Raw genomic sequence first — 14,979 nt, 5'->3', positions numbered from 1 at the left:
AATTGGAAATAATCAACAAAGGGAAGGCACTAGAATTAAAAGGAATAAGGCTTCCTGTCTAAGGTGGTATTCTGACTGAGACTCAAAGGAAGTGAAAGAAGGCTCAAAGAACATAAGTCCCTTGGGGGCAGGTAGGGTATGTTTCTTTTTCTTTTGGTCTGTACATCTTCAGCACTTAGCATACTACCCTGCACAAAAAAAGACATTGGATACTTATGAAATTGAGGAAAATTGAATTGAAAAGATTCAGATTCCTAAGAATTTGCTAAAAGTTGTTATAACTAACTGTGAATAGGTGATCTGGCCATTCTTTTCACTGGCCGTCTTACCTCTATTTCTGGAAAGAAAAGTAGATTTGAAAAGTCACTCATCTTTTGGGACCCAAGGTATCAATGATACCATCCAGAAGGAGATATACCTGAATTAAGAACCCCCCAAATTGGTCAAACCCCAACATGTTCTTGTTAAATAGGAGAGATCTGGTGAAACCCAAAGTAAGACTCTAATCTCTTTACTCTTTGCTAATGCTATTTAAAAAAAACAACAACAACAGTGAAATAGCTAGCCAAAGAAGAGGAAATTGTTTTGGGGGCCTTTGTATAACTGGAAAATGGAAGAATGAGTGTATAGGTAAATAGTGTTTTCATGAAGATAATTCAAAAGGTCACATCTGTACCTGAAATACTTGAAAGACTTGACTACAAGATGATGTGTGTGTCTCACATGGTACAGCCAGGTCCTGATGTACCGAGAACATGCGGTGAGCAAGACTCAGATCCAGAAAAGGGACCTTTCCCCCAACCCCCTTCTGGTTCATTTCTCTGCTCTTTGCATGATGAAATAATTATTGTGGCAAGTCAAGAATTTATTAGTTGCTCGGCTTTTAGCAGAAACAGCTCCTGTAGATGGTTAGATCACCAAGGCCTCCCATCACTGCTATATCTTGTGTGGTCTTATGCCAGTTTTTGTTCAATTTCTCATCTATTTCTTCCTTCTGTCTGGGTGGTCTGTAGTGTACATCAATGAAAACATTGTTTCTGGTTTTGTCCATGATGATCTTTCACCAAGCATTCTCTCCTTTTTGTCCCTTGTAGTTCCTAGATTTCTTCACATGAGCATATATTCTTATGATATCCTCCTTTCCACACATTTTTATCTATTTTTCTTATTTAGTGGACTGTTCCCTTAGAAAGTCTTATTTTCCAAGAATCTCAGTAATTACCTATTAAGTCAAAATTGCCTCTTTGTATTAGGATATATCATTTATTTTAAGTGTTAACCATGGTTTGAACCTTTGTGTACAGACATCAGAGACCACATGTTTCACTCATGACTCCTTTCTTGGGTTTGGTTTTCTGTGAATTTGGGGAGCATCTCAACTGCTTTTCTTCCTTCACTATAGTCATACTCTATCATAGCTACAGAGCATGGTGGGTGTTTGCAGGTAGTTTCCTCCCTTTCCCTTCATTCTCAGCCTGAGATCCTCTTGTGTAGGTTTGCAAGATGATAGATGCATTCATTCCTATCTACCCTTGCCAGTAGCTCATCAATCACAATCCTTTAAACCATGGTCTTGAAATCCAAACCCATTCTCACATACCATATTCAACTAATTTGTTTCTTTATTAACTCCACCTTTCTCTTCTGCATTGCTTGCCTTGTATGGGTAGTAATGATTTTTAAAATCCCTTGTATCCTCAAAGAATACACATTTTCTTAACCAAAACTTCATAATCTTTGACAAAATTAAATTTCTTCTTACAGAGTCATGTGTGCCAATCATCAGAAGTAGATGATAAATGTGGGACAGCGGAAAGAACACTGACTTTGAAATAAGGATTTGGGTTCAAACCTTGCCTCTGATGCTTCCCAGTCATGTAACTTTGGGCAAGTCTCTTCATCTCTATGGGTCTCAATTTCCTCATATGAGAATGAGAAGGTTGGACTGGGACGTCCTAGGAGGTCCCTTCCAACTTGAGATCTATGACCCTTTGATCTTATGGGTTACTGACCAAAGAAACAATCAACTATAAATTTGTTTGGACAGCCCTGGCATAATCTCTTACTCATGCTCATGAAGGTAGTAGATTTCACTATGATTGTTATGAGGTTGACAAATCACTGCCTCAGTTCTCTTCATCGGAGATCTACCAACACTGCCAGGTATCTTTTCTTTCTTTGACCTCATTGGATAACCTCTTACTTTACAATACCAGCTGACCCACTTTATTATTCTTTTTTTTTTTGAGGGGGGAGGGCAAGGCAATTGGGGTTAAGTGACTTGCCCAAGGTCACATAGCTAGTAAGCATTAAGTGTCTGAGGCTGCATTTGAACTCAGGTCCTCCTGACTCTAGGGCCAGTGCTCTATTCCCAGCACCACCTAGCCACCCCCCATTTTATCATTCTTAAGACAATGAGCAGCTGCCTTCTGAGAACATCTAGCTTACTTCTAACAAAGAGATCCCTATTTGCCTCATACCTCCAGGTATTCAGTGTTCCTCTTCTCCTTCCTCCTCTGTGTAGCATCCTCTCTCTTTCCATATCCTAACACAGTCCAGAGACCCCCTCTGACCCTACTGATCCTTTTCTTCTTTATTCTCGCATTGAAGTTTTCCTTTCATTTTATTTCCCTGAGAAACACTTCCTCCTCTCTTCTAATAAAATTCTAGGGACTTCTACTTCCCAAACCTTATGACTAAATGTCTAAAGAACATAGGCTGAATACAAGAATTCATTCAGATCATCAGAAAAGCCCAATATGGATTGTATACTTCTTCTAAAAAAATCTAATGTTACTGCCCTGTTCTGTAAGTAACCCTGGAAGAGGGGAAAGTTCCACTGTGTTCTGGGTTAAGCTTTAGATGTTAAGGTCAGAGCCTATTTCAGAAGAAACTCTGTCTGCCCAACCCAGGGAGTCTCAGAGTGTCCACCATGGCCACTGATCCATGTGACTGGGAGAAGGCTGCCCTGGCAGCCTCAGCCATATGTTCTGATGATTTGAGAGGCACAGAAGGTCCACCTGCATCCCCTACATGTAAAATAGGAGCTCTGTTTCTTCTCAGCTTCATGGACAGATTTTTTTCACCTGTCTGGGAGGAAGTTACTTAGAAATTTGTCGATTCAGTACGTGCCCAAGAAGGGCACCCTGTTGGGTGCTTGGTATGATGGGCTGTAGCTGGTGTCTTATGAAAAAACCATCTGAATCCCCCCAAAAGAAAGCCCACTTTGGGGTCTGCAGCCTCAGGCAGGCTGGGATACCTAAAGAGCAAAAGGAAGAAACCAGCCCAAACTAGAGGAAATGGGAAAATAATGAGTTAAAGGAGGGATGGGTCAGTCCTGGAATGGTAGCCTTAGGCTGTGGTTGAATTCCAGATATCTCAGTCACCATTTGAATAATATTTGCTTCATATCAGGAACTTCCTTTGGAAGGATAAAAACCCCAGAAGATCCTCCTTTCAAAATTCTGCCTCCTTTTTTCATTTGGGAGCCAGAGGAGCTTTGGACAATTGTAGGCTATCCCAGGATATGTTTACATGTGAAGAGTGGCCATAGTGGGACCATGACCATGGAATCATGGATTTAAAGTCAGAAGGGACCTTAGAATTCAATGAGTCCAATATCCTCATTTTATAGATGAAGAAAATGAGACATTGCCTACTATATACACCAGCATGAGAGACACTGGGATGGTGATCCCAGAGACATGTATTTGGATGTTTCAGTGAATTCACTTTGTTCATTGGGGAATGAAAACTGGGACAGGGATAGGTGGCAATAACCACTTGGGATTTGGGGGGAGACTGTGTTTAGTCTGGTTCTGTTTTAATTCCCTTGTCCTCCTTTTTTGTCCAAACCTTGTCCTGAAGAATGATGTTGCCTGTCAGACCAAAATGGAAAGTGTAAGGAAAAGGGGCTCCAGATTTGCAATGACACCTTTTACATTAGGGGGGCTGAAGGAGTGCTGTGCTCCCCAGAGGCAAAAAAAAAAACAAACAAACATTTACAGTCTTCTCTCCTCTCCACTACATCCTCTGGGTAGTTGGAAGTGATTATCCCAGGCTTTCATCTGTGCTGATCTTCCTGTCTCTAGAACTGACATGCCTCTTCTCTGTATGGAAACAGAGACCTGTAGCAGAATGCCTCTGGAGCAGTGAATTCACATGTCTGATTTGATTTCCCTCACCTGTCACTTTACTGGGAGCATAGAAAGAAGGCAGAATATGGTAGGTGCAGTGGGCCGCCTCTGATCATGTCTATGCATTTAAGGGTGGGTATATACCTCATGAGGGTAGAAAGGCTGTCTTAACCTCCTAGACTAAATCTGTGAGCTTGTCTGTGTGAGTGTGTGTGTATGAGTACAGGTGTCTATGAATATGAGGATGGCTCCTTCTGTCTCATTATCCAATAGTTATACAGGTGCAATAAGGAAAAATCTTCCCTCTGTTGTTTTTCTTGTATTCTAAATTAATCTTAATCAGCTAGATGATAGTTCCTAACTCGTATTTTGTATAGTTGCTTATTTTTTGTGATTTTTGTCAGTATGGGTATTTCCTGGTGTAAGAACACTCTCTACCAAGGTAGCAGCACATTTCTAATTCAGGAAATAAGTTCCAGGGAGTTGGTTGAGGCTCGGAAAAGTGAATATGCACCAAATATCAGCATCAAGATGTGACGATAGAGGAAGCACCAGCTATGGAGTCACATCCTGGGTTCAAATCCTGTCTCGGATGCTCCCTAGCTGCATGACCCTACACAAAACCCTTTCTCCCTGGGCCTCAATTTCTCCCTCTGTAAAATGAAGGAGTTGGCCTCAATGGATGGTGCAATTCCTTCCAGCTCTAGATCCTCTGATAAGACTGGAACCTCAGACAGCCACAGGAAGGAAGAGAACAAAGAGGAAGCACACTGTTCCATGTAGTGGTCTCCTAGGTGAGGTCAACCCTGGCCCCCATTCCCTCCTGGCACACAGTTGCGGGGGAGGTGCTGAGCCCCAGCAAGGCCATGATAGTCATCTGGTCTCCAGCCAAAGAAAGCCCATACCACATCAGCTGGAAGAACTCTTACCAGCAGTACCATCTAATCCTATCTACTCCATTTACATATCAGAAAGCAAAGATCTGGGGAGGTGTGGGAACTGGCCCAACGTGGTCAATGTCAGGGCTAGCATTCAAAGCCTGGCTCCCAATCCAGGGTGCTGCAGCTTGCATGCCTCTCAATCAATGAGTGAAAAATGGTTTTAATGGGAGCATCCCAGTGCATCAGTCCCAAGCACATTTACTGGAGCACCCCCATTCTCTTCATCCCAGAGATCAGACTGCCCTATGGCAGGGCTGCTTGAGATATTAAGAGTTTAATAGAGCTTGAAACTGGAACAACATATGGATGTTATATTATCTATGAATGATTGACATGAATCTTCCATTTACTCTTTCCCCATGACCACAAGTAGCTTGGACAGCTCCCTGATTCATATGTGTGTATACATATATATATATATATATATATGTATCTTTAAGATTTACAAGCACTTTACATAAATTATCTTATTTGAGCCTCATAATGGCCCTGTGCAGTACACACTACAGGTATTGTTCTGCCCATTTTAGAGAAAAAGAGACTCAAGTTCGTTGAGGGAAAATGACTTAACCCAAGGTCAGACAACTAGTGGTAGTTTGAATTACCACCATTGTGGAGGAAGGGTCTCCATCACCCAATTCTCAATTCCTCTCACTAATTCTACATCTTTGGGCCAATTAGTAATCTGGGTGAAGTAGGCATTCTCTCCAAAACCTGAGAGACCCACTGTAACCTGGAGAACATTTCAAAGCCTGCAGTGAGCTCATTAAATGTCTACACCTTGAAATCTGGTGCCTACGTTTTGTTCAGGATTCTCTGTGGGAAGCTCCTGAGTTCAACATGCTGTCTGTGAGCACAACCATCAGCATGCCTCCAAGAAGCTTCTGCTAATCCCACTGGAATTCCATCTCACTGTGAATTAAAACAAAAGCGCTTGGTTCTGCAGCCTCCTCCCTAAGCCCAGCCTCCCAAAGGTCCGACTCCACTGGAAAGTCTTCAATCCTGTGCCTAAAAGTGGACTGTGTGTCTGCCATCAGAAGACTTGGTTTAAGAAGTTCAGAAGGTCCTGGCCATGTTAACCAGTGGGAGACACCTGTTTAATCTCAGAAATTCCCACGTGCTATTTGTCGAGTCATAGAAGGAATGCAACACACAGTTAATTTAATTCAATTAAAAATATTTATTAGTGCTGGATGCTGAGCTGGTGCTAGGTATACAGAGATGAACATGAATCTCTTGTTGCCTTCAAGGAACTTATCTTCTACAGGTTGGAACCAGCAGGCAGACAAGAAAGCGAATGTATCTATGTGGACAGAATCCCCAAACCCTGAAGCATTCAAAGGTGACTTAACAGTTCAGTGGTTCGAGGACTCACTTCTTGTGCTCAGTGTTGTATGTGGTGCTTGGGAAGAAAAACAATCAGGGACTGCTTTTTAAAATGCTCCTAGATGTCAGGACATCTTTCCTATTCCTTGTTTGTTAGTTTTTAAAGACTTGGTCTTTCTTTCTTGCCCAGGCTGGAAGAACTCAGCCTTTTCAGGCAGTTGATGCCACTCCAGATGGGCATGGTAGTTTTGACCTGCTCCATTTTGGACGTGGGTCAATTCATCCCTCTTTAGGCAGCCTGGCGCACCCTTGCCCCTTCCCATGAGCTCATCATAATGATGTAGACTTGAGTGTGGACACCGTAACTCAGAATTCCCAAGTTCCAACTCCTTGGTGAGGGGCATTGCAGGCATGTGCTAGTGCTCCTGGCCAGGGGTATTCTATTTGTATTCCATCATGGATATGCTAGCATAGATTGGTGCTGACAAAAAATTAGAAGACATAAGAAGACATCAAATAAGCTATTTTCCCCAGATACAGAAGTTAGGGAGGAAGCCAAATTTTCCAAATTCTTCACTGACCATCTTGTTGTAAATTTGCCTTTAGTAGATGTTAAACCAACTCTTTTGGGCTAGTACAGTTACTAAGGCTTTGTGTAGGTGGAATCAGTAAGATGGTTAGGAATAGAAATGCTAAGTAAAGTAGCCATATCCACAAGAGCAAGGGGGAAATGTGGACTTGTGAATTATCTAGGACCCCACCCCCTGCATTTGTTAAAGAGTGGTTTATGGTTTAGAAACCCCAGTTCAAATAACTACCTTCCATATCATTGGAAAAACATGCCTAACTTGTAAAGTACCTTCATGAAAAAACTTCAAACTACTTTCCAGACACTAACTGCACCTCTTAGCACCAGCCATTTAGTTCTGAAAAGCCAATGACTGGGTGACAGATGTCATTCAGAATCTGATGTGAGCCCTTAAGAGCCAAAAGGAAATGTGTATGTTCAATAACCACACTGCAGGAACATTCAAGGATGAATCCAATGGAGCCTCAAAATGAGTCTCAAGGACGAGAATCTCCATGAACAATAGTGGTCTGTCTTCCCTCCTCTCCCTGTTTTTCTTATCGAATAAGGTTTAAATCTCACTTAATTTGAAAATGAATTCTCCTCATTTAGTTGGTCATGAGTCAAAGTCTCTAACCCACTTATGGAAATGTACAGCAAGAATTAGTCATCGGTAAGTACTGAGCCCTTGCTATAAACCCTCACATATACCATGTGAGACCCTGTGAAAAGGAAGGCAGAAATAAAGCAGTCCTTGTCCTCTAAAAGCTTTCATTCTATCAGGGGAAATGACAGGCATGCATGTAAGCAAATGCAAAATATTTACAGAGTAAATGAAAAGTAATCATGGCGGTGGTCAGACTAAGAGCTGGGAACAGGGCAGCCCAGGAAGGATTCATGCAGGAAGCAGCCTTTGGCCTGAGCTCTGAAGGAACCCAAGGGTTTCAAAAGTCAGAGCTGATAAGGGAGAACAGGAAGGTATCAGTATGAAAGTGGGAAACAGAACTGTGTCTGAGGAAGAGCAAGAAGGCCGTTTGTATTGGAACATAGAGCGTGTGGATGGGGAGTATAAAAGGGAGGCTAGTCAGATTGTGAAGGGCTTTCCATGCCAAACAGAGGAGAAGAGGGAGCCCCTGAAGTGTCTCAAGGGCTAAAGGTCATTGCTCCATTTCATAAAGATCACTTGGGCATCAGTGTGGAGGATGGGTTGAAGACAGGTGAGATCTGAGGCAGGAAGACTAGCTTAGGCTATCATACTGCTCCAGGGTTGCCTGCAACTTCCTTCCACTCTGAGAAAGCTGTCATAGCACCAATGTAATATTTACAGCACCCATGATCACGATAAAGACCATGACTATAAGTATTGCATGATGTTCAATGGCAAAATATACAAAACTCTCTAGATAGAGGATAGAAATGAAACATTTATTTAGACACCAGAAAACAGAATCCCAAAACCAGTAAGCTGATTCCATCATAGTACCAAAGATATTCAGAAGCCATAATAACACTGAAAGCCACAGCATCTTTCAGCCTTCCCACAAACCAATACAAGATCAATATTTACTCACAAACCTCTCTATTTCCTTAATGAGCGTCCTCTCTCTCCCACCATCTCACTAGCTCTGACCAGCTTCCTGTGGGCTCTGCTGCCCTTCAGCAAATTCCCTCCATCACAGACTCTGTATGATTACATTCAGCCTACTGGGAGCAGTTTACTTTCCAAACAGGGGAGGTCTTCAAACTTCCCCCTAGGTCTATTAAGGGACAGGGAAGGTCTTCCAGTTCCCATTCTAGCACAGCCATATGGCTTTTCACTTCCTGAATGGGATTCAGTAACATTACCAAAGGTAACTGTAAAAGACTCTAACCAGAAACAGACTGGTCTTGGAGCAATAGAGAGATGGAGAGGTCTCATCCTCATGTACTACTAAAAGATCTGGCGTAGAGAGGGATGGCCATGGTCTACTGAGCATTCATGGAGGACACAGACAGATTGAGCAGGGATGTGTGAGCTGCAATGCAGTCCTTTGGAGGGAATGTCCATACCAGAGAGATCCACTGGAGTGCTGGAAATCCACTGAGCCTGCATGCAAAGCAAGCCAATTATTGCTAGAAAATGGAAAATGCAAACATGTCCCAAGAATGCAATAGCTAGATGGCCATTTTGCCTTGGTGGGAAAGGAGCATGGACCCAGAAAGGACAGCACTTGTAGAGAGAAAAAGAAGGGGCTGGCATCTGGGGTTTCAGAGAACAAACCACTCTGGATAAATTCAAATCCCCAGATGAATCAGTTACCAACGCCCTGGAGCCCCAGCTGCAGCTGAGTGAATGGACCATGCAAATCCATCAGAGCTAACTCAGCACTCTGCCCATGCTGATGGGCATTTGCTCGGGCTTTTCAAAGGAGCCTTCCCTGAGGGAATGGGCTGCCTGCACAATATCATGCATGACTGTTTTGTGCCTTCTAGGGGCAAATGATGTAGCCTTTAACCCAGAATGTGAGAGGCATCATGGGACAAGGGGCCAGTGGAGAAGGGGGTTGGGAGTTGGCCTTGAACCCCGGAAGGCTTTCATTGAAGCTGCCCCTGACACACACTGGCTGTGTGGATATGGGCAAGTCAGTTAGCCACTCATTGCCTCAAGCAACTCTCTAAGACTGTGAATGGCTGAGAAGATGTCAGTCCACATTGACAGAGGGATCGTCTCACTAGGAATTCCCCACATAAAAGAAATCACAGGTCTAATTTAAACACTTACACACACAATGTAGATTTATCAATCAATCAACAAACATTTCTGAAGCCCTACTTTCAGCTAATGACTTCTTTTTTCTTTTTTTTTTTTTGGTAGGCTGATCTAGGAATTCAGTGGCAACACAGTAAATAGCACACCGAACCTAGACTTAGAAAGACCTGAGTTGAGATATTACCTCAGACATTTACTGACCTAAAAAAAGCCAAGCCAGTCTGCCTCAGTTTCCTCATCTGTAAAATGAGGGCAATAATAGCACCTCCCTCCCAGGGTCATGAGGATCAAATGGGGCAAGGTTTGTAAGGTACTGTCACATAGCAGGTGTTTATTATTAATGCATTCCCATTATTTCCTTCATTTTGGTAATCAGGAGCACAAAGATAATAGAGAGCCAGTCCCTGCCTTCAAGGAAGTTAGCCATCTTGCCTTCCAGACTCGTGTTTGAACCCCTGGCTCTTGGAATCCCTAGAAGTTGTGAGCACGCAAGGTTGTTCTCCCAGGGCCAAAGGAAGGGGATTTTAGGGAATCTGTGTAAAGCCTGAGGACTCTCTTGAAAAGGTCCCAGCCAGGTCAGTACTGAGCAGCCAGTTATAACTAGCATGGGCAAGCAGGGCTCTGTCCCTGGTGCTGATGAGGGGTGGCTGCTTCTTCCCCAGAGGGGCATCCCCACCTTGCCTGGGGTACAGTTGCCCTATGGACCTCCACAGGGGACAAGCATCTCCTCACTAGCAGGGAGAGTGTCCTCTGTGGCTTCCCCTGTGGACAGATCTCCCTTCCCCTCTGAGAAAGTTGTTGTAGTGCCAGTACAATATTTACAGCGCCCACGGTCACAGTAAAGACCGGGACTGTAAGTATCGCATGATTCCAAATATCAAGTTCTTCCCATTATATCTCAGCTTATTCTTTGCTCACCATAAGCCTCCTCTCCTTTTAATAAATTCTTCTCTGCTTGATGCATTCTAAACCTACACACACACACACACACATACACTCAGTCGCATAGCCCCATTTAGGCACACCCCCTTCCTCCCCCCCCCACACACACACTCACACTCACTCACACTGACTCACAGAGTCTGTCCCAGACATAGTTCTACCTGAGTGTATCTCCTACCCAATATTCCTGACTGTGTTTGAACATGACCACCAGTGACCATACCAAAGAGTGGTGGGCTACCAGAGCTAGGGACCTGGTATTTAGAACACAAGGGAGGAAAGAAATAGGCAGCAATTTGGAGGAAAAGTTTATTCTCTTGGGAAGAAATTCAGAATGAATTAAACAATTCTTCCTCAGATGCCATTGGCAAATAAAAAGTCACCAATCCAGTCCCTCCCCTTAGCATTTGCATTCCTCCTGCCCCCGCAGGACCTTTGGAGAGGAACAAATGGGAAAAGGATTCCTCCTGACTTGTCTTCTTCCCAACCTTGCCTCTGGTCCAGAGACTGAGGTTGGCCAGCTCTGCACTCCAATCAGTCAGATCTTCTGCCCTGGGTATTTGAAAAGTCTACCAAGAGAGACGGGGATTTCTGGTAGGAAACATGATCTCTGCAGCAGGAATTTCCCACACCATAATCCTGACAGTTCTGTTCATTGTAGGGATTATTGGAAATGGGTTTCTAGTGATAGTGAATGTCAGCAAACTCATTCAAAGCAAGAAGCTGATGTGCATTGAGCTTCTCCTCACCTGCCTTGGAGTGTCACGGCTTGGTCTGCAGATTCTGTTGACACTTCAGGGCATCATGAGCATCTTCTTTGCCAGCATGTATCTGAAGAGCATTTATGGATTTCTATTCCTCTTCATCTGGATGTTCCTGAACTCCTCCAGCTTCTGGTTTGCCACCTGCCTTGGCATTTTCTACTGCCTCAAGATCTCTGGCTTCACACATCCCTATTTTCTGTGGCTGAAATTCAGGGTGTCCAAACTAGTGCCCTGGATGCTCCTGGGGAGCCTGGTGATCTCTGTGATCACAGCTGTCTTATGTGCCTATGTGTGGGACTCCTCCTTACAATCCTCCACTAGCTGGTCCAACAATGTCTCCCTGACTGGTCCTTGTTCTGAAAGAGTCATTGTCAATGATGTGCTCCTAGTCAACTTGATATTAATATTTCCTCTGGGTCTGTTTGTCATGTGTACAGCGACATTATTTGCCTCTCTTTACATCCACACTCACCGGATGCAAACCGGTTCCTCTGGCTTGGGGAATCCCAGTGCAGATGCCCATATCCATGCCTTGAGGACTGTGATCACCTTCTTTTGCTTTTTCATTTCCTACTTTGCAGCTCTCATGGTGAACCTGACATTCACAGTGCCCTTTAGAAGCCTCTGGTTCTTTGTTCTCAAAGATATTATGGCAGCTTACCCCTCTGGCCACTCTGTCATCATCATCCTGGGCAATTCCAAATACCAGCAGTCATTCAGGAGGATCCTGGGCCTCGCAAAGAAGCCATAAGGAGAAAGACAATCATAGAAGCCTTTCCAGTCCCTTTTCTTTTACCCATGACTGCTTTCTCCTTTCCCATGACATACAGAAACCTTCAGGTTTCCAATTCATAAAGCACTGTAGATAGTCAGGGATTATTAAAGAAAGGAAGTCAATGAATGCCTTAATGATTGAATAGGAATGAGCAGGGTGACTTTTATCTCTTGTTTATGTGCTTTTCTTTGGGTGTTTGAGAAGGTATGAACAACTAGATATTTATATAGATGGGAGCAATGCCAGTGGACCCCAAACCTTGGAAGACCCCACCAGGCTGAAGAAGCCTCTGGCATTGGCCAGTGACAGACTGATGGATTGCTGTCCAGGTGAGCCAAGCCAAGCTCGGGTAGGCTTCTTGCCATGTTGACTGTGAGGGCCATGGTTATTAGCTGTAGAACCTCTGGATGACCATGTGCTGTGATACAGAAATGTCATCTGTGCTGATAGAGGAAATGGCTGCACTGCTGGAGTCACAAGAGTGTGAGGTAGAAAATATTTCCCATGGACATTGTTGGGGAGATCAAAACAACTGGGCACTGTGGTGATGGATTTCATGAAGGAACAGAAAATTACCCTGGAGAACATTCTATTTATTGTATGTGAGAAAGACCACAGCATGGTGGGTAGAGTGCTGGTCTTGGAGTTCAGAAGACCTGAATCCAATCCCAGCTATGTTCCATTCCCCTGGGCAAGTCACCCCAGCCCCAAGCTGTAGGCGACTCCCTGGGGATAATCTACCACATCGTAATCTGTACAATCTACTTGGGTGGCAAGACTTCTTCCTACTGGAGAAGCACAGATGCTCAGTGGCTTCACATATGGAGACCACGGTTTAACTGAGGTTATTATTCTGTGTTATTGTAAATAATCATCCTTCTAAGGGGAATAATAAAAGTGCCAATACTTTGTTCACCCTGTGTGCAGGTGGGAATTACTCCTAATAACTTCACTACAGTCACAGTTGAATATCTTTCTAGGAAACCAGTGATCTTAAGTTTTAGCCCACTTGAGAAAGGAAGGACCATAAAATTCTAGAGCTGGAAGGCACTTGGGAGATAATTTCCAGACAAGGGACCTCAGCCTGTCTCTTCCTTAGAAACTGACAATTTGTTTGTGACATTTAGGCTTTTAAAAGTGGATGAGGTGGGGCGGCTAGGTGGCACAGTGAAGAGAGCACCGGCCTTGGAGTCAAGAGGACCTGAGTTCAAATCCGACCTTAGACACTTAACACACACACACATACACACATTAAAAAAAAAACTAGACATGTGATGTTGGGCAAGTCACTTAACCCTAATTGCCCTCCAAAAAAAATAGAGAAAAGTGGATGAGGATGTTTGAGTCTGTGGCACCTGTCAGATTGTAAGCTCTCTGAGGACAGGCACTGTGTCTTGCACTATCCTGTATTCTGGCAAACTCTAACTCCTTGCCTTAGTATGTTGTTGTTTGTCTTTTGTTCTTGAAGAAGACCAGGACATCAGGGGGTGATGCCACAACATACAAGTAAATTGGATTTAAGTGAGGGAGGGCCTTGCAAAGTCACCAGCCTCACTTTCTTTTTTTCCCAAATGCTTTATTAACTTCTGATTTACACCATTCATTTCCACCAGATTTTGAGTTACAAATTTTCTCCCCATTTTCCCCTACTCACCGCCCCAAAATAGCAGTCCCATAGGATATCCCCTCCTCCAATCTGCTCTCTCCCATATTTTCTCCCATACCCCTTTTGACTTTTCCAGTGGATCTCTATGCCCCAGTACCTGTATATCTTATTTCACAATTACATGTAAAATAGTATTAATAATAGTGTGTGTGTGTGTATATATATATATACAGAGAGAGAGTATTTGATTTTAAAATTTTGAATTGCAGATTCATTCCCTTCCTCCCTTGTCTCTGACTTTTACTGGGAAGATAAGCAGTTCAGTATAGGTTGTACATGTGTGGCTAATGCAAAACAATAACATAGTATATATATTGTAAAAGACTGACTATATTTCCCTCCCTCCTATCCCACCTCCCACTTGTTCTGTTCTCTACTTTGATCCCGTCCCTTTTCAACAGTGGGAGCTTCCAACTTCCCTCCCCCCCCCCCCCCGCCCCCCCCTTCATCCTTCCCCCCCTCATCCCCTTTCCCGCACTACTCTCCTGGAGGGTGATACCCTATTTAGTGGGTATTTCATTCCCTTCTCAAGCCAAATTAAATGGGAATAAGTTTGACCCATTCCCTTTTGCCTTCCTATTCTTCCCCTCCATTGTAGCAATTTTCCCTTGCCTCTTCTATATGAGATAGTTTACTCCATTCTGTCTCTCCCCATCTTCTCTCATTATATTCCTCTCTCACGTCTTAATTTCAACTTTTAAGTATCATCCCTTCCTGTTAAATTGATCTTTTGCCCTCTATCTATGCATACCTGTAAACATATATACACACATTCACATATGTATTCATATGCCCATATACCCTCATATATATATATATTTCTATTCCCTTCAATTACTGAGAAAAGTTTCATAAGTTACAATTATTGTTTTTCCATGTAGGAATGTTAATAGTTCAACTTTGATAAGTTCCTTATGATTTCTTTTCCCTGTTTACCTTTTCATGCTTCTTTTGCTTCTTGTATCTGAATGTCAAATTTTCTATTCAAGTGTGGTTTTTTCAGCAAGAATGCTTGAAAGTCCTCTATTCCACTGAATGACCATATTTTCCCCTGAAACATGATACTCAGTTTTTCTGGGTAGGTGACTCTTAGTTGTAATCCCAGCTCCTTT

General features: G+C 43.3%; 1 protein-coding gene across 1 annotated transcript; it reads left to right on the top strand.

Moving 5' to 3' along the window:
* The first annotated feature begins 755 nt into the window (after positions 1-755).
* On the top strand, positions 756-12,221 carry LOC138165981 (taste receptor type 2 member 8-like). The gene is made up of 3 exons (XM_069094405.1): positions 756-760; positions 8,088-8,188; positions 11,261-12,221. The coding sequence occupies exons 1-3, from the start codon at positions 756-758 to the stop codon at positions 12,175-12,177; spliced, it is 1,023 nt and encodes a 340-aa protein (XP_068950506.1). The 3' UTR covers positions 12,178-12,221.
* The last annotated feature ends 2,758 nt before the right edge of the window (positions 12,222-14,979 follow it).

The sequence above is a fragment of the Petaurus breviceps genome, unplaced genomic scaffold (genome assembly GCF_028583685.1).
Source record: "Petaurus breviceps papuanus isolate PSGF00001 unplaced genomic scaffold, PetGlider_PUasm1.0 218, whole genome shotgun sequence".
In the NCBI taxonomy this organism is placed as follows: domain Eukaryota; kingdom Metazoa; phylum Chordata; class Mammalia; order Diprotodontia; family Petauridae; genus Petaurus; species Petaurus breviceps.
Note: the sequence above shows the minus strand (reverse complement) of the source record. Positions and strands in the feature narration are given on the sequence as shown.